Source organism: Dunckerocampus dactyliophorus, chromosome 14 (assembly GCF_027744805.1).
Source record: "Dunckerocampus dactyliophorus isolate RoL2022-P2 chromosome 14, RoL_Ddac_1.1, whole genome shotgun sequence".
In the NCBI taxonomy this organism is placed as follows: Eukaryota; Metazoa; Chordata; class Actinopteri; order Syngnathiformes; family Syngnathidae; genus Dunckerocampus; species Dunckerocampus dactyliophorus.
Window position 1 is genome coordinate 2,405,269 of NC_072832.1, and position 19,621 is coordinate 2,424,889.

General features: G+C 41.7%; 2 protein-coding genes across 5 annotated transcripts in view; both read right to left on the reverse strand.

Moving 5' to 3' along the window:
- Positions 1-10,830, reverse strand: part of fmn2a (formin 2a) — a 47,548-nt gene extending 36,718 nt beyond the window's left edge. For both annotated transcript variants that reach the window (XR_008573732.1, XM_054799382.1), the window contains exons 1-3: positions 8,907-10,830; positions 6,021-6,166; positions 1,395-1,544 (exon numbers count right to left, since the gene is read on the reverse strand). Coding sequence is in view for 1 of the 2 variants with exons in the window: in XM_054799382.1 (XP_054655357.1) it covers positions 1,395-1,544; positions 6,021-6,166; positions 8,907-10,785 (2,175 nt within the window). In the remaining variant the exon portion in view is untranslated. The remainder of the gene's footprint in view (positions 1-1,394; positions 1,545-6,020; positions 6,167-8,906) is intronic.
- A 2,621-nt stretch (positions 10,831-13,451) lies between these two features.
- The window catches only part of chrm3a (cholinergic receptor, muscarinic 3a), a 90,550-nt gene continuing 84,380 nt past the window's right edge, over positions 13,452-19,621 (reverse strand). For 2 of the 3 annotated variants that reach the window (XM_054799575.1, XM_054799576.1), the window contains one exon: positions 13,452-16,672. In XM_054799575.1, coding sequence (XP_054655550.1) covers positions 14,773-16,653 — 1,881 coding nt within the window. In that variant the 5' untranslated portion in view covers positions 16,654-16,672 and the 3' untranslated portion in view covers positions 13,452-14,772. Of the gene's footprint in view, positions 16,673-16,781; positions 16,890-19,621 lie in introns of those variants that run through there. The other variant, XM_054799578.1, reaches the window with a different exon arrangement.

Here is a 19,621-nt window from a genome sequence, read left to right on the forward strand (position 1 = left end):
CATATTTCCGCAGGCTAACTGTTCGCGTGTAAAGCGTTGCACGCAATCACACATACAGTCCACGTCCCGCTAGGGTGCTCGGAGGTATTTATGAGTGGAATGGCACAGATGGAGCCAGGACGGCCCACCACAGGATGTATTGCCATGGTCACCCAAGCCAAATGCCGATATCAAAGACCGCCCTTCTTTTTTCCCGGAGGCCGGTAAAGACGGTATAAGGATGATGTTAAGCTTGGCAGACGTGTTTGGAAGCAGCCATGGAAGGTGAGGTGTCTCCCTTTTCGGGACGGTCACCTTGCTTCAATCAATCACACTCAAATAAATCGCTGCTCGGTGAGTTTCCTGCGCTAACATTTGTATTAAAAAAAAAAAGAGGCTTCGCTACACATCTTAAAATAGAGCCTGTGCCAATTATCCATCAGTCAGCTACAGACGTGGATCTGTAAATTTTATAGTTTTGTTTTTCCTTCAAATAAGCGAACCTAGCATGACGCTGCTGTTAACACGTGAGTGTAATGTTAGCATTGTAGCTCACGTAGCTAGGCTAGCGTTGCTAATGTTTGTTTCCTCCTGTCCTGCTGCTCAGTGGCGCAGCTATGGGGTGGCCACCCTTGGTCACTCTCTGTCCCACGGCTGCAGGACAATTTTGACAAACAGTTAGGGTTAGGGTTAGGGTTAGGGTTAGGGTTAGGGTTAGGTTCTGTGGTGCAGACCATTAGTTCAGCCTAACCGCCGTTTCCGCTTGGACGCATTTCACTGCAGCACACAAGAGAAGACAGCTGCCTATTCTGTGGAGGAGTTGCCAATAAAACCGTGGCTGTGGCCACCCTGGTCACTCTCCGGCCACCCCACTGGCCATCTAGACAGTTCAGGTTTTAACTTACTGCCACCCTATGTGAATAATGGTATCACCTTGGCCACCCCAATAAAACATTTCTGGCTCCGCCACTGCCGCCGTTGTATGTGATATATGGCATATATTATATATATGGAATATATTATCTATTTCCAGTGTGTATGTAAAAAGTGGATAAAGTGAACAATAGCACTTCTTGGAGATACACTCATTAGGTACACAAAATGGCGTTTTAAGCACTTTTAAACTGTCTAGATTGCTAGACCACTCTTCTAAAACACTATTGTGGGACCTTTAAGAATTATTTAAAATTGTGAAAAATACTACATACGTGACTTTTAATATTTCTTGTATAAAACGAGTGCAGGTAGCGTGTGCTCGTTCCAGCTGGAGAAGCCGGACCTCTGGTGGACAAAAATATAATTGCAGTTACAAGCTTGTGTGACTATGTATCTGCAAATGAATGGTAAATATGGAGTGAAAGAGGTCATTTCATATTTATGCAACACAAGCATCTTACACCAGCAGTGTTCAGTACCTGCGGGTGAGGCGTCACTCCTGTTGTGGTCTTGGCCTCCAAAGGTGATCTAAAATTCTGCACTCTGGTGGGTGTTCTCCCCCCATACAGCTCCCACAGGTGTGAGGACACTGGCAGGCCCACCGTGGCCCAGGTGTACAGCTGCTCCCCCTGAATTTAATAGAGAAAAACTGCTGTCACCCCCTTTACCATGGCAAATGGTAACACTACGCTATCCATTTCATGATTAAGGCAGTGCCTCTCTCTTGTATCTAGCCATCATCGATCTATGCTGCACTAGGTAGCGAACAAGCTAACTAGCTCATGAGCTAAACAGCAAACGAGCTTTCCAACGAAGCAACATTAACTTTTAGCGAGCTAATCTCTACATAAACCATTAAACACCAATAAATATGTGTCAAACCAAACTATCACGCTAGGTAGTTATCGAGCTAACAAGCTAATGTGCTAACACGTTAAGCCACCGACGAGCTAAGCAGCTTAAACTTTTAGTGAGCCGTTTTCAAAATTTAAACCACTAAACACTAAGAAAAAATCAAAACCAGGACCATATAGTGAAAAATGCTCAGCTTTGTGATATTCTGTGGTGAAAAAGCATATTACAGTTTTCCCTCGCTCTATCGTGGTTCACCTTTCACAGATTCAAGGATTCTTTCAAGGATTTTTTTTGTGCTTTTTTTTTTTATTACATCGTGTGAACGCTGTTACAGGCCGAGCCTGGCCCTTTAAGAAGAATTGCATTGTGGGAAGTTGACTGTCCCTCTCTTCCCTGTCTGTCTGCACCGCCCATTGTTTCCTGCATCCTAATTGGCTGAAGGCCATTGTCAATCAATCTCCTTTACTGTCCTGCCATGTCGCTTGTGTCATCGCTAGCTTGCTTGCTAGCTTGTAAATGAATCTTCGGTTTGTCTGCGGCAATATGTTTTAACAAGGACACAAAAACGCTACAGTACAGCGAAAAGGCACGGTCACAGTAGTGAAATATGCACGAGTGACGTAATAATTTCTTGTGTTGATCATTAATGTTGGTCATTAAAATTCAAACGAAGGTTTGAACTTTTTGGAGAGTGTTTAAAAAAGAGAGAAATGTGAGAAAATGTTCTTGCCTGTCTGAGAAATCACTTTATTCCCATACTATTATAACGTTTTCCCAACCTCATTTTCTAGAAATTACAACTTTGTTTTGTTTTTCTGGTTTCTCATAATGTTACGACTTTAAGAAAAATCAAAAATGTTCTTGAATATTTCAACTCTATGCGGCTAACATAGCATTTTTCGTCATTACGACTTTTTTCTTGCTAGAATGCAACTTTCTTCTCTAATATGTTGACTTTATACTTAAAATTGAAGCTGTTTTTTTTCCATTTATGCTTTTTTGTTGCCTCTCCATTCTTGTGTATGTGAGGAAGACGCTCGCATTTTCCTCTACGATGAAGCGCCGCAGCCATCTTGTTTACGTGTGTGTTCCACAGCGGAAGAAGAGCGTCTTCATCACATACACACGAATGGAGAGGCGACAGTGCGCAGGGACACGGCGGCAGACAAATATAACGCAGAGCCATTTGTAAGGTTCGATTTTTCCAAGGAGGCATTTTTATGATGCAAACGTATGACGCTCTTTTGAACGAATATTGTTTTGTTTTGAGAAGCCAAACGCTTTACTTAAATGGCCCCAGCAACTAAGCGGAACTACTGTATATTCTTCTTTATGGAAATACGACCAGAACTGGACTCATGGGACCAAGTGGGGGTAAGTCACTGTTGATGTACTACACTGCTGATGGAGATGTCAACAAATCCCAACTATCCCTATCCCTAAAAATGTGATTATTCTGATAATATTTCAGCCTTATGCTAATGAAATTATGTTATTTCCCCTCATTTTACGTAATTCTTGTCAAATTACGACTTTTTTCCAACTTTTTTTCCTAATATTATGACTTTATTCTTGTAAAATTACTGCTGATTTTTCCATTTTTGGAAAATGGAATTTTTTTTACAAAAAAAAAGAAAAACAGCCACAGACGGCAAATGTTATGTTATGTTTAGTACATTTAAAAAGGCGCTAATTCATGCTACTGTGCCTAGGCAAAAATTTATTTTGTCTGAGAGCCTGAAGGAGAAGTGAAGACTGGGGGAGCGGGGGACAAAAAAGGGAGTTTTGAAATTTTTTCCTCCTCCTTTTTCCTTGGTAGATCACGCTGAGCTGCACGGAGGCACGTGTGTCGCTGTTATATAACATGGTCAGCAGATGGTCTACGCAAGCATTGCTGATTGGGACTGTGTGTGTGCGTGTGCGTGTGTGAGGGAGAAAGCGAGTGGGTGTTTGCAGACTTTTAATCCACTCATGCGCGCATAAAGCATCAACATGGACCACTGTCTGCTTTTGTGTAAGAAGAATGTCGGTAATCCTCCACACATAAAACAGAAGACTTGACATTAAAAAGGAAGTAGCGTGCATGGTTGTGGTCGTTATGTATGCTGATGTTGTGTTGTAGACGTGGGGGGAGTGCATGCTTGTACATCAGCAATATTTTGCATTCGGGATAAAGGATAAACATCACACTCACTCACTCACTCACTCACTCACTCACTGGCCGCAAGCAACAATGTGACCGCAACAAGCTCAGCTGACTGCACTTGCATGCTAACGTTGTCATATTCCTCCTAAGGTGAACATTTAAAGGTGGCAGGGATGACGTCTTTTATTGGTTTTGCATTGTGGAGGTGAAGAGACTCGTGGTAGATGATGATAACAGTTGGGTGGAAATTTCTGAAAAATGTGTGGAAATTGTTTTGAAAAAAAGAGCAAGACTTGTTTTTAAATGTTATTTTAAAAAATGGAGAACGTTTCTGGGAAATAGCGAATTTTATGAAACATTCTGAAAAATATGTAGACAATTTCAGGGGAAGAAAAAGGTGTAGAAATTTTTTGGAAATGTTTTAGGAAAATTTGGAAAAAAAAGTGGAGAAGATTCTGGAAAAAATGATACAATTTCTACACAAAAGTATAAAATATTTCTGAAAATGTTTTAGAAAATTTCTGAAGAAGTTGCAGGAAAAAGTCTCAAGAAAAGTGTAGAAAATGTCAGAAATAGTGTCGAAAATTTGTACCATGCCAAAGTTGTTGTTTTTTTAAATGTTCTAAAAAATGAAGAAAAGTTTTGGAAAAAGTGGAGACATTTTCTGACAACGTTTCAGAAAAATGTGTGAAAAGATTTCTTCAGATGTTTGAAAAAAATTCTGACAAAAGTGTAAAATAAAATCTGGAAAAAATGGAATACAATTTCTACACAAAAGTGGAGAAAAATTCTGAAAATGTTATCAAAAAATTCTCAAGAAAAGTATGGAAAATTAAAAAAAAATGTATAGAAAATCTCTGTGAAAGCTTAAAATAAATGTTCTAAAAATATATAGAAAGTTTCTGGAAAAAGTGTAGAAAATTTCTGAGAAAGTATTTTTAAAATGTTAAAAAAAAAAAAAGTAGAATATTTCTGGCAAAAGTATGGAAATTTTCTGAGAAAGTTGATTTGTAAATGTTGTAAAAAAACACGGAAATTTTCTGGAAAAAGGGTAAACATTTTTTTAAAAGGTTTCTTAAAAATGTGGAGACAATTCCAGAAAAAGGGTGTACAGCATTTTTTAAAAATGTAGAAAATGTCTGAAAAAAGTGAAGAAAATTTCTGTAAATGTTTTAAAAGGTGTGGAAAAATTGTAAAAAAAAAAAAAAAAAAAGTGTAAAAAAAATTCTTGGGAAAAAAATGTATGAAATTTCAGCACAAAAGTGTAGAAACCTTCTGAAAACGTTTTAGAAAATTGCTGATGAAGAAAAATTCTCAAGAAAAGTGTAGAACATTGTGGAAAATGTGTAGAACATTTCTGACAGTTGAAGAGACAACATCTTCTAAATACTGTGCATCTCTAGAATATTTGTTCTAAATTTCAAGCAAATTTTCAAAAACATATCAGAAAATCTTCAACAAAATTCCACAACATTTTTTTTTTAAATTCCAGAAATATTTTGTAATCATTTCCAGAAATCTTAAAAATAAAGAAAAAATAAATTAGCTGGGGGATTTTGGAAATATTCAACGTCAGACAGTTTGGCATATTGGGAAATGTATGGTAATTAAATGCCAATTTTAATCAGTATATAATTTAACTAAACTATAAAATATTAGTAATAAAATATTGAGGTATAAAATTCTAAGAAAATACTGGTATGTTGAATAAACGAGACAGTACGGCCTCAGTGTCGTATACTAGAAATGATGCAGTGTCATAGTAATTCTATGAAATGTCTTTCTTGTAATCATCTTTTGGAGATTGTTGGTTTTTAGTTGCAATTAAGTTCCTTTCCAATTTCTGTCCATTCTCATACATTGGCATTAAATTTGCATTAAAAAAATGTGAATTTTGCAACACTGCAAATGCACTGACTAGTTTTGGTTGACAGAAATAACGTATACAGACACAGAGAGCCATTTTGTACCAATTGTACTGCAATTTAATGCTTAGAATTCAAGATATTCGTGTAGAATTGGAAGTGTTATCGTTCACGGGACCCCACGTATCGTCATTATGTGGTGAATTATTAGTATTAGTGTTGCCTCCAAAGGGACTTACATTGAAAGTTGGCTTGGCATCACCACTGTTGTCGCTGAAGGGGTGCAGCAGACCTTGAGTCAACATCCTCTGACACATTTCCTTGGCCTGCTCCTCTGAAGAGCCGTCATCCTGACTCATACACAACCTGTCCAGCAGAGAGCGGCCTGAAGACGCACAAACACATCACTGACGTTCACTTTCCAGCTGTTGAAAGCCTGGAGTCGAAAATAGAAATCATACTTTCTTCATGTGCTAATTAAACACCCGCAGGCTTCCTTCCATATGAGGTGAAGGTGTTAATTGTGCAGCTCCAGTTCATCACCACGCTACACAAAGTGTAATGCTTCTATCTACAAAGAGTACTTGTATACAGTAAAGCCTCACAGACAAATGCTACGCTGATGCATTCATATTGTTTGAGTGAGATTTGGTTTGGGTTTAATAACCAAAATAGAACAGTGTCAGATTGTTTAGGCTTTCCTTTCACTGCCATGTCTTCCCTCCTCGGGGCTGCATGTGACCTGGAAAACTGTCCAAACTCAGCAGCATCACGTGCAGGCGAGGAAAGGCCAGACAAATCCTTGCACACTCTCTGCACACTTGACTTGGTACGCCTAAATTCAACTAATGCACCCCAGTAAAAGGTGAAAAATAATACTTATCTGCATTTTATGAACAGGAAGATAAATGACAGAACACAGTTGTATCTATTTGTATGTATCCACAGCTCCAAATGAGCTGAACATTTAGACAAGCTAAAAAGATTTGTATGTATTTGTCTTTAGTAGTATTGTGTATTTGCGGCCTTCTCTTCATTCTCCTCCTCATCGAGCTTATGGCAGCTTTTGATACTACAGTCATGGATTCCTCCTGGATGACTCCTGGTCCTGCTGGATTAGCCTGCGTTGGGGTCTCTGGCACAGCTCTGCAGTGGTTCTATTCCTACATGTCCAACCGTTGGCAATTTATTCAGGGTCACAATGTTAAATCTTCATGCTCACCAATCATTCACGGTGTCCCCCAAGGTTCAGTCCTCGGTCCCCTACTTTGAATAATTTATCTTCTTCCCCCCCTGTAATATTTTTTGTTATTTTGGCCTTCGTTTTCATTGATACGCTGATGACACTCATATCCATCTTGCAACCAAGCCCTCCTCAACATCACCACCCACTGCCCCCCCCCGCTGCCCTTACTGACTGTCTTCAGGCCATCACTAATTGGATGTGTCCATGAACCATGAATATGCTCAACACCCTAACCCCCCCAACTTGCGTTCACAGACACCACCACCTAAGTTAATTTGAATTCACATGTTTCCAGTGTACAGTAGATGTATTTCCAAGCATACTTAAGTGCTCCTAATTGTACTTCTGCAGTAAGAGTTGCAATATTGAGTGATAAGTTGTGATTGCTGTGATGGTCGGGATGTCCCTGAACGCAGATGCTGGCGGTCGTCTAGTGACAATAACAAAGTGTCGGACTCGAGTCGTTTGTGAGCTGGAGATACGTACATATGTGGCGTTAGAATCGCACTGCTCTTATATTAGAATTATGTATAACATATTTATTCCTTCATTGTTGAGCTCCACCTGATGAAATGTGAACTGATGTCACATGATGACTCGTAGTTATAAACGATAAACTGTCACTTTGCTTCAGCGTCCCCCAATGGTGCATTCTGGGTAAATGTATGTGTGTGTGTGTGTGTGTGTGTGTGTGTGTGTGTGTGTGCGTGCTTTAGTGTCATCTCGGTCGTCATTTTGTGGGGCAGACACAGACAGACAGCGGCGGGCAGCTGAGCTCATCAAAATGAAGCAAAGACTGGAACAAGGTACCATTGTTTTAGGAGACAAGACTCCTCCGTAGGGAGCTTACACTGTTTCCTTTGTGCTTCACTTGCGGTTTTCCTGCAGTGATCCTCTTCATAATGTGACCATCACATTTTTTCCCAATATAATGGCAGTCTGAGAGAGATGTGCAGCAAACATTGACAAAAAAAATGTCATGTAAACTTGTAGAAAAAGTAAAGCACATTATTACACTCCCCCCACGGTGAAGCTTTACCCACATGACAGGTCAATTATGGCACAAATATGGTGTAAATGCACCAAAATGAAAGGTTGTCAAAAGTAGCAGGCGCCAGAATTGAGAAAAATTATTATTATTTTTTTTTTTGTCAAACCTGCTAAGCTAACTTCATTTACGTTTAAAAGGTCAAATAATGCATTTTAGTTCCTACAGTGAGTGAGTAAACACCACAGAAGATGACCCAGGAACCTTTCGGAGGGACTGGCCATCATTTTAAAGCAGTCAGGCATATTAACTTAATAACATCTATAAATTAAAAAAAATACCCTCAAAATTGTTTTTAATGTCACGTATTTTTCCCATATTTATGTTGAATATTAAAAATGGTTTAGGGCACATAATAAACTCATTAAAGCGCTCATTAAATATAATGTGCTGGGTTTTGTGTAAAATCCTATTACAATTTTGTGGGACCAGGATCTACAAAATAAACTCATTAATTTTCACATAAAATGACAATAAATCTTCCAAGAGTGTTTCTAGTATCTGCTGTAAAAAGATGCAGTATCAGTAGTTACCCAACTGGTGCCTTGTTATTTGTACAGGTTACTACAAACAAATATTAGTTTGTCTTTTCACCACCTTTCACACAATGTCTTCTCCATGCGTACTTGCTGCAAGACACGCCTCCTCACGCTTCTCTATTCATTCACGGTACCATATTCAACAGCCAATAGGCTCCTCCTGCTTGGTTCAGAACTCAGAAGGGTGCCCAAGTACCTCCTACTCCCTCAAAGCTGAACCTGAAACCAACCTGTATTTGACTTTTAGACTCACAAGACGACTGTAGACATGCAGCACTTCATCATGACTCACCAGAGAAGATGTCCAGGTAAGATGCTGTCGCCCTGGAGGACCTGGAGTGTCCATACCGGGCCCTCCTGGAGCCCAGTGTCCAGTAAGTCCCGCCTGCACCGCCCTTCTCTGATGTCTCCTGCTCAGAGAACTCAGCCCCCGCTCCCTCCTGCTCGGCGGACCAGTCGGCGGATGTGCCGAGTGGCCCTCCGATGGAGCTGGACCTCTGCTTGCGCCCCCTGCCTCCCTGGGCGTCGCCTGCTTCCACTGAGTCTGTTCTCCTGGGCACGCAGGGGCTGGTGAGGGGGGACTCAATGGGGGAGGTTAGTTGCCTGGTGGTGGTCTTCACGTAGGAGGGGTGGACTGGGGGGTAGAGTTTAACCGTGGATGGAGAGATGGTGGAAGTTGGTCTAAGCTGAGAAGCTGAGGGGCTCTCAGTTGGAAGCTGGCTTATTGATAAACTGCTCTTCTTCCGAAGGGACAGGAAGTCCCGCCTGCCGTCATCCTCCACTGGCCCCAAAAACAGATCCATGCTGCTTGCACTCTTGTGAGGGCTAGCCGCCACAGGCTCCACCTGAACGCATGGCACACCTGGGTATTTGCTTTGAGACGCCCAGTTTTCTTGACCGGGGTCATCCTCGGCACTCTCGTAGGAGGTAGTGGTGGTCAAAGTGTCCGGGAAGCTGTAGGTGCTGTTGGTCTTTGGGAAAAGGCTTCCACTGCTCCTCTCAGTGTCCGGCACCGAGGACGGTCCACTCTCACTCAGCGATCCAGGTACTGATGAATCTCTTGACATCGGGGTGCTCTCCGACGTGTTCCTTTGAGAGTCCTTGTCAAAGCTAAAAGCCTGCTGGGACAGAAACTTGGTTTTGCTTCCTTGGAAGGTGGACCCCTGAGTCAGAACCGCATCACCTGATTGGATCTTCATGGCTTGCTGGATGTCAGACAACAGGTCCTCGTTGTCAGCTGGTGCTGAGTGAAAACTGTAGAGGTCTACATCCGATCCAGAGCTGGTCTTTTGGCACGTGTCGTCCAGGATGGATTGCTGGCTTCCTGTGGTCAAGTGGCTGAGCTCACCCTCCGACAACATTCCCATCTCGTCAGCTGACAGGCTCGCTGCCGGCATAAGGCCTGCTTTTCCAGCGTGAGCTGACCTCTCATCCTCCAGCAAGTCATCCTTGGACAATGCCTTTGCCTTGGAGCTCTTCCTGATCTTCATCCCGGAGAAGACTGAAACCTTCGAATCCGACTTGGATTTCTTTTGCTCCCCACCTGCTTTGCTCGCCTTGTTAGATTTTTTTGATTTCTTATCCGCTTCCCCGGAGTCGCACGAGCTATCCTTTCCGCCTCCGCCGTTGCCTCCTTTCTTCTGCTTGGCCTCCTGATTGCCCATGCTCCGGAGCAGGCGCACACCCCTAGCTAGGAGGCCATGCTGCTGGGGTCGAGGCTGGCCATGACGCCGGGGGTCCTCACGGGCTCCTCCGCTTAATCCCGCCTGCTTCCCCGGCAGAGTGGGAGGCAGCTGTGAGGATGATGCTGATGCTGAGAGGAGGCGGAGACTGGCGGTGACAGCCTCGGGCTCGCTGCCGTTCACTTCCCGCTCTCCACCCCTCCCAGTCAGGGCGCTCCTCTCCTTTGGCCCCTCCTTCCTGTCCCTGTCTGCTCCCGTCCAGTCAGATCTGTTGCATAACGGGCTGCTGTTGGAGCGCGCGAGTCGCTGATCCCTGGCAGGGGAGAAATGCTTCGGATGCTCAGAAATGAGCTGCACGTGGGGCTGAGATTGTTGTTGTCTACGCAGGACGTTGGTGGCACTGCTTTTCCTCCTGTCCTTGAAGGTGCTGGTGAAGAAGCTCTCCTTCAGAAAGGGCACTTGGGTCTCCACAGTCTTAATAGTGTGCATGGTCGCCTCTGTGGTGTCATCCAGTGGGGGGGACGACCGCGGCAGCCTGAAGGAATACAAGTTTAGATGAATCAGTTTATTGTCAGACGAGGCAAATATGAATGAACCTGTTGCTTCCTGGCAACTTCTGAAGAAAAACACCCTTTTTATAAGGATTTCAATTGTTATCATTTTTATAATCAACCAGTTGGGTGCAACTGAATGAAAAAAATACAATAAAAAATAATAATAATAATAACGCTTTATTTCTGTTAGTGTCTACAGATGCTTCAGCTATCAAATACTGATGAAAAAACAAGAAAATACTATAATAACAAATATGAATATTCACCACATAAATATTAATTTGATCCTACATTCAGTTCAATTATATTTTGTCTTTTTTCCTTGGCCATGTGCAACAAATGTCAAGTGGAGTCAACAATATTAATAAATAACGAATATATTTTAAAAATATTTTTAGCCATTTATAATTTTTTTAAATGTATATTTACGAAAATAGCAAACTTGGATTTTTTTCCACATTTTTGGCAACCTGTTCCATAATTGTGAATGACTTTCTTTTTTAAAATACCCATATGTTGGATTGAATAGATTTTTGATAATTTTAAAACAGGTTGACACATAAATATTAAGTAAAGTCAGCATTTAATGACGCATGCGGCCTAAATACACTCAAAATCATCACAATAATCAATAAGAAGAGCGACTTTAATTGTCGTTTCTTTGATTTATTTCTTGTCAGCTATTTCCACACAATTGAATCATGAAAATAATAATAATAATAGTTGAACTCTCTCATATCCAAACATAAAAATGATTATTATTTGCCATAAGCATGAAACCAAAGTGCTCATTTAAGAATATCTGACAGTAAAAGCATGCGCTTCATGTCATTTCCATGTCACACCCGGAAACCAAATGAAGCTAAATAACTGCTACTTAAGATATTTGGCACTATTGATCACGTCTTTGGGTGTGGTGCGGGAAGGGCAACACCGGGTCACCAAACAACTACTACTCGGCCTTTCAGTGTCTTTTAGTATAAATGCAAGCAAAACATCTGCAGAGGTGATAAATAAAACATAAACACCCTCAAAGTCTCATTGTCAGATGTGCACTAGAAGGTCAGCTGTCAAAGCTTGGGACACTCAAGCATCTACACTCCTGATTGACGCTTCTTCTTGAGCATATCCAAGCATGTGCTCACCTTACTTCAAACAAAACAAGTCAAATGAAGGATATATCAAATAAAAATACACGAGAAAGGAGAGAACTTGCCTGAATGTGGTGGATGGAGTGAAGACAACCAGACAAACAAATGTCTGTCCTCTCCTAGGAGGCGCTCCTCTGCCATGGGTCACATGAAGTTGCTATTTGCTTCATCACATGTCTGCTGTCCTCAGCCATGCCTATCATCTGTCCCTGCAGCAGGCCCCCTCCCTGTCTCCATCACACAACAAGCACTATTTATTGTATTTTATTTGCCCCTTTTCACACTGTTGGTGGAGGGTTACTTTGCAAAAGGTGGATCATAGCTGACAGAATTGAGGACATAAAGCGATAAGCCGCACTGACAAGGTGTGTCACTCACAGCCTGCCGTCTCTTTTTAAGGACGTCCCACAAATCAGGACGCAGGTGGCAGCTGTGGCCTCTCTACTGACAGCAAACAAATCAATCATCCTGACCCATGAATTAACATAGTATGCAAGCCTACGCTCTTTTAGAACATTCCATTCAGGGCGGGAAAAATATCTTTTTCCAATGGTAAAGCATATTTGATGTATTGGAGTAAAACTATGGAGGATACATCACCACATGAAAAAAACCCCACTTCTCTGGACACACAAAAAGAAATAAACACAATTTTCTCACATAATTTCACCATAAAAATAAAACAAAGATATATCATCATAAATAAAATTTTTAAAAATTAAAAAGTAGTCTGAAAAGATGCTCATATTTCCATTTTTAATTATAATATATACTATACAGTACAATGAATTATAATATATGTAATATTTATATTTAAATTTATTTTATATATTTAAAAATATATATATTTATATATTAAATTTATATATTTGAAAATATTTTAAACATTACTTTTGAAATTTCTAACTAAAGAAATGTATTTTCATGGTTCTATTTTGTTACGATTACCCTACAAGGGAAAAATATGGACATCATAACCATCATAAATGGAAAGAAAGGCAAAAATCAATGCAAAACTTATTATAATAATAAATGATAACACAGAGTTGATGTAATATTACCTGATAAACAATTAAAATATGCACATTTCCTCTGCTTATCATACGCTCACTGGACGCTTCATGAGGCACAGCTAAGCCTGTGTCCAAAGGTGTCCAAAGTGCGGCGAGGAGGCCAATTGCAGTGCATTTTTTTAATGGCCCGCTGCATATTTTAGAAATACAATTAAACAAAAAAAAAAAACAGACAATAAAGCAAAAAGACATAACGTAAACAGAAAAAGCTGAAATGCTGATACAGATAACTAATAACACAAAGCTTTGTCTTTATATATGTAAATATATATATATATATTACTTTTTTATTTGCCTTTTTTAAAGTTTTTTTAAAATATGTATCAAAAACATATTTGATTTTTCAGCATGCGGGCCTTTGGAAACTGCCATTCATTAAAATGTCAAAATGAGGCGGCAGATCAGTTTGGACTGTTTATTGACTTAAAATATGATTGGCATACTTTAAACGTAACAAAACAAAACAAACTTGTGTTCACCATGTTTACATTCCCAGTACTTAAGACCAAAATGTTCTTCATAAAAGTCTTTGTGATGGGTGCATATCAAATACCAAGTGACAAAAAGGTTTTTAACATTTTTTTTTGCACACAGTACATAAACAGTAGAAGGGCATCTGTCAATTGTACAATACTCAGAAGTATACACTGTATTTTAAAGATGGCAACTGTCAATCAAGATGTCCCTTATTACAAGTAGATTAAAAAAATTATCACCAAAACTAAGTTTCAAGTGCTATACCATAATCAGCCACCAGAGGGTAGCAAAGAACTGTAGCCTAAAGTTGACCATCTTTAAAAACAACCAACCTTCAATGTGAATTTAAACGACTTATGTGCAATAAAATAAAACAGAAAAGTAATAACCGTATTTTTTATGTTTAATCATTATTACAATTCATCAAATAATTTGAACACAATTTTCCCTTCCTCTGAATGGGGTTGGCCGTAAGAACGGTAGGTCCCTCTTTCGCCACAAGAGGCCGCCGTTGCTCCAATGAAACAACAACTGCATTCTTGCACTGATTTAACACCATTTTGTCGTAGATAATTTTTGTTTGTGGGTCAGAAAAGTACACATAACAGAATACCATCATTGTATAATCACAACTGCGTACAGGAAAAGTACAAGAACACAACCAAGACTCGTTGTCGTCACATTGAACACAGGAGCAATTCACTGCCTGTCTGGAATATTCACAACTCATATTCATCATCAAAAGACTGGCTCAAAAAGTTCAAGAATATTAATGAAAATAAAACGAATAGCACAAAAAATAACATTTTTTCACAAATGTAGAATATTTTATATCCCATAAAACACAACCTATACCGAAGCAGGAAGGCGATGTACAGGAGATCCGATGGTCGGTGAACACCACACAGTCTTGTAGTATTTCATTCACACAAAGTTGTGTTTACCAAGGCGAAAAGCACTCTGCACGTTACAAATGTAGCTAGCGACAAAAAAAGAGGAACGATTTAACTGTGTGACAACCCTTTAGCCTCCAGTCAATTGCACTTAAATACTTCACCCGCTAACAAGTTCCGTTTAAAGCCCTTTTCTAGTCCTCCAAGACAAAATGTTCTTGTGGAGCACCTGGAGCATAAACATGGACATACATCCAAACTTTCTATGGTGGAAGAGACTCTTTCAGGGAGCCCCTTGCTTTCGTTCCATCAACAACCTCTTTGTTTTTTACGTGGACTCTCTGGGAATCCTCCTGTGGAAGACCACCGACTGCCGCTGCTGGAACTGCTGCTTCCTCCGCCGTTTCTGGTCCCAGCGGCATAGCAGTATCATCTTGAAGGTGGTGCGGAAGGTCTTGTTGCACAGGGCGTAGCACATGGGGTTGACGGTGCTGTTGACGTAGCACAGCCAGTAGCCCACCGCCCATATCGTGTCCGGGATGCAGCCCTTGCAGAAGGCGTTGATGAGGACCATGATGTTGTACGGCGTCCATGTGATGATGAACGCAAAAAGGATGGCACTGAGGGTCTGGGCGGCTTTCTTTTCCTTCACTAGGGACATGCGCTTCCTCTTGGAGATCTGAGTCCGAGCTCTAGCGGCAAAACGCTTGGCAAGAGCTGCCTCCTTGAATGACATCGGGACGGTGGGGGATTTGGTGGCCGCACCGGCGGTCGTGGTAGCGTCAGCAGACGTGGTTGGCGTCCCATCCACAGAGTTCTGGGTGGCCCGGATGGCCGGCATGGACTGAATCTTGCGGGAACAGAAGCGTTGGTGGTAGCTGTTTTCTGCATTCTGACTAGTGCTATCTTGGTTATCTTCCACCCCCTTCAGTGGGTCCTGCTCTGAGGCTTCATCCAGGTCTTCACAGGAAGTGAGGTGTGAGTCGACAGCAGCTTTGATACCAGGCAGGCTGAGAACAATAGAGAAGATAGTGTGGCTGTCTCTACCGCCGCAGTCTTCATCGTCTGATGACCCAGACTGTTCCAGTGAGACTGCATTGTCGTTGTTGTTCCAGCTGTCGCTACTGCTCTGATCCGGGTCGCCCTCGCCTTGTCGGATACTACCAGGTCTCCAGGATCTAACCCCCGGCCAGCAGTGGAGGCGACTGACAAGCTCCCGACAGGCACTCTTTCTTTGGGACAACCTGGTCAGCTCATAGCTGCTGCAGCTTCTGGAACTGCCGGTTTGACGCGCAAAACGCGCTCTGTCGACACCGCCGTTCTTCGCCGATATCCCACCACCGCGAGCCCCTGAGCCCTGCAGTCCCGCTAACTCTTTGGAGCGGTTCTCTGTCTCCTTATAGATGCGCCAATAAAGGACGCTCATAATGGTCACAGGAAGGTAGAAAGCTGCCATGGCGGTGCAGAAGGTGATGGTGGGCTGCTGGAGGAACTGAATGTAGCATTTATCAGGCGGCACCGTCCTTTGGCCTTCAAAGTACTGCCACAAGAGGATGGCAGGTGCCCACAGTACCAGGGACACAAACCAGGCCAATCCGATCATGATCCCGGCTCGCTTTGTCGTCCGTTTAGCCCGGTAAGTCAGAGGCCTGGTTACGGAAAAGTAGCGGTCAAAGCTGATGACCAGAAGGTTCATCACTGATGCGTTGCTGGCGACATAGTCGATAGCCAGCCACAGGTCGCAGGCCCAGTTCCCCAAGGCCCAGTAGCCCATCACTAGATAGGCCGTGTAGAGGTTCATGGAGATGACCCCGATGATGAGGTCGGCCACGGCCAAGCTCAGCAGGAAGTAGTTATTCACTGTCTTTAGCTGGCGGTTCACCTTGAAGGACACCACCACCAGGATGTTCCCAATGATGGTGACCAGGGAGAGCATCCCTGTCAGCAGCACAATAAGGACCACCTGCCACACGGTGTGCCCACCCAAGGGATCCGGAGCTGATGTTTCATTGCCAGGATGTAATCCCGAGGTGAGGTTGAAGAGGGAAACAACAGAGGAGGAGTTGTCACTGAGGGTGTCCAGGTGGAGAACCAACCAGGGTAATGTTCCTGCTTGGTGGAGAGCATTGGACTGGGGGTAAGAACCCGCTGAGGGTGGCGAGGTGTTGGGAATCAGGAAGAGACCAAGGTTTGTGCTGTTGGAGGTCATTGTTATGTCCGGGCATATTCTAAAAAGAGAGAAACAGTGCAGAGGGACGGAGAAATCAGTTAGACAAGAAGATCATGTGTTCTCATCAAGGTGCATCTGCACGAGATGATGCTACAGTGTATAATAACCAAAGATGCTTGAGTCTTTTCCATTCCATTTTCGTCAGCTTGTCCAGGTCACGGGGGCAGCGGTCTCAATAGGGGAGCCCAGACATCCTGGTCTCCGGCCACCTCTTCCAGTTCCACCGGGAGGACACCAAGGCGTTCCCAGGCCAGCTGTGAGACATAATCCCTCCAGCGTGTCCTGGGTCTGCCCCGGGGCCTCCTACTGCCTGGGCATGCCCGGAGCACCTCACCAGGGAGGCGGCCGCAATGCACCCGAGCCTTACTCTTGCCCCCGCAGGTGGTGGGTCTACGGGGGGGAGATCCCGTGTGACTAAGCTTGAGTCTATAAATGCTCTAATTATCTCAACCACAATGAGGACTATCATTGTGGAGGCTGTCATTCATGATGTATAACACAGAGATTTTTGTAATGATTTGCAGTGAACAAGAAAGTGGAAGTGGAAGCGGTAGCGCTCTTTGACCACATTTACTAACAAGTATGTTGCACAACACAGCAGCAACAGAACCAATGTTGTCACAGCGTGAAGGAGCACAAATCAGTACAGCAAGTGTAACTCGCAGGAGTTTCACGCCAACGGCTATAGCAACATTTTAAAGCGCACGCAGAGATGGATAAAGCTGCTAGAGGCATTCATTGTAGCATTTATGGTATTCATCAAGCAATCTTCTTGAAGTCAGCCTTTCGTAGAAAAGTTTGGACAATATAGACCACGTCAGGGAGAGTTTTCTCATTATTTGTTGTTGTTTAAAATGGAGCTTGTGTCATGGCGTATGTTTTGGGCTTGCCAAAGCAGGGAACTAGTTGCGCAAGAGCTAATTGCTAATAACTCGTTAATGGTGTTTGCTTTTTAACAGGAGGGTCACTTGAGGCAGGCGAGCAAAACAACAAAACAGTAGATGCTGCTGTTGTCAGAGCACTTCCTGGATAATTGGATTATAGATTGAGAAGGAGACTTTTTAGCAATTAGCATTTGTGTGTTTGTGTGACACACACAAATGTTTTGCTTCTGTTTACATCAAATTAGCTGCCCAGCAATTGTATAAATGACGGATTTCTTACTGCTTTTTTTTATCGGAAAGGAAAAACATTGAGCATGATGTGAGCACACAACATAATAGTATTTTTTCTCTTGTGTTTATAAGCGGGCACATGAAACCTGGCGGGCGGCCTGTGTGACAATACAAACAAGACGTGATGAGGAAGGACAAAAACAAAGAATCCAAGTCTAAATCGTACACAATTTACACAAATATCATGACACGCACAACTAAGCACAAGCACACACACACGGCGTACTCCCACTGGGAAAGGTATTTGGATCTGAGAGCGCTCCCACAGAGCAGGTAAAACAGCCCCAAAGCAGCTCCGTATGCCCACTTCTTTTTCCACTCAAGCTGGACTCCACATGGACCTCTATAGACATACTGTACACATATATCATATCATATCATATCATATCATATCATATCATATCATATCATATCATATCATATCATATCATATCATATCATATCATAGAATAGAATATATAGTATTATATATTATAATATATAATATGATATAATATATGGCATTTCAGTCAGTGGGACACTTCCAGGTGTGACACTGGAGTCGGCAGCTATGACTGCGACTAAAGGGGTGCACTGCATGGGGCATTTTTTTTGTCCAGAAGCCTTCCATGGGGGAATCCGCAGAAATATTATAGGAATTTATGGCATTCCATAAAGATAAAACTGCCTATTCGAGTCAACATTCACGTTTTCTGTTCTGTTCCCTGGAGCAACAACGAGAGTGGAGCTTTTCACTTTGAGATCGCTTCCTTTCCGCCATTATAACCGCAATAACCCAATAAAAAGGAGAATTGGTTATTAAATTAGGCAACATGAATGTAATGGTTTAGCTTACTCCTATCATGCAAAACAATTTACATCACGTATACACTTGCACAATTTTATTTTAATAAGAATACACACATTAAATGCAATTATTAAAATAAGATCATAAGAACAGTAAGAATAATAAGAACAATAATAATTATGTAAAAATAATAACACATTAAAGCAAATAATAATAATAATAATTACAAGAATAATAAGAAAAATTACAAGTAATATAATAATAATAATTTAATAAATAAAACAATACAAATAAAATTAAATTAAACAACATAAAATATAATAAGAAGAAAAATGATCAAAAATAAAAAATATAAATATAATATGAATGGCAATAATAGTAATACAATAATGTAATAAATAAAACAAGAAAAATAAAAATGCAATAATATGAATCATTATCCATCCATCTTCTATGCCGCTTATCCTCATTGGGGTCGTGGGTATGCTGGAGCCTATCCCAGCTGACTTCGGGCCAGAGGCGGGGTACACCCTGAACTGGTCCATGGCCAATCGCAGGGCACATATAAACAATCATTCACACATGAATCATTCTTAGTACAATAAAACCAAAATAAATACAAAATAATGCCACTAATAATAATATTCTGTGCTAGGCTTCTCACAGGAATTTGTGGAAAGATGTTCTTCCACCCTTACAGCCTTGTTTCCTTACAACCTTAGACTTGTGGAAGACACCTATGATCAGTAAATTAGGTACAATACAATGAAACCAATCTAGAATTCCAAAGCTAATGTTCTTTATTGTTGTGGTTGTAGACTCCAGCGGAGTTGTGTTTCTAAGTATTCTGCATAGAAAGGGGCACGACGTTAGAACCACCACTGTCTAATCATAACATATTGCTCCATAAATACTGTACCACCCTGGCATCAGTGAGCATTCTTATCTTTGTAAAAGCACACCTGACAACACAGGTGTCGTATTG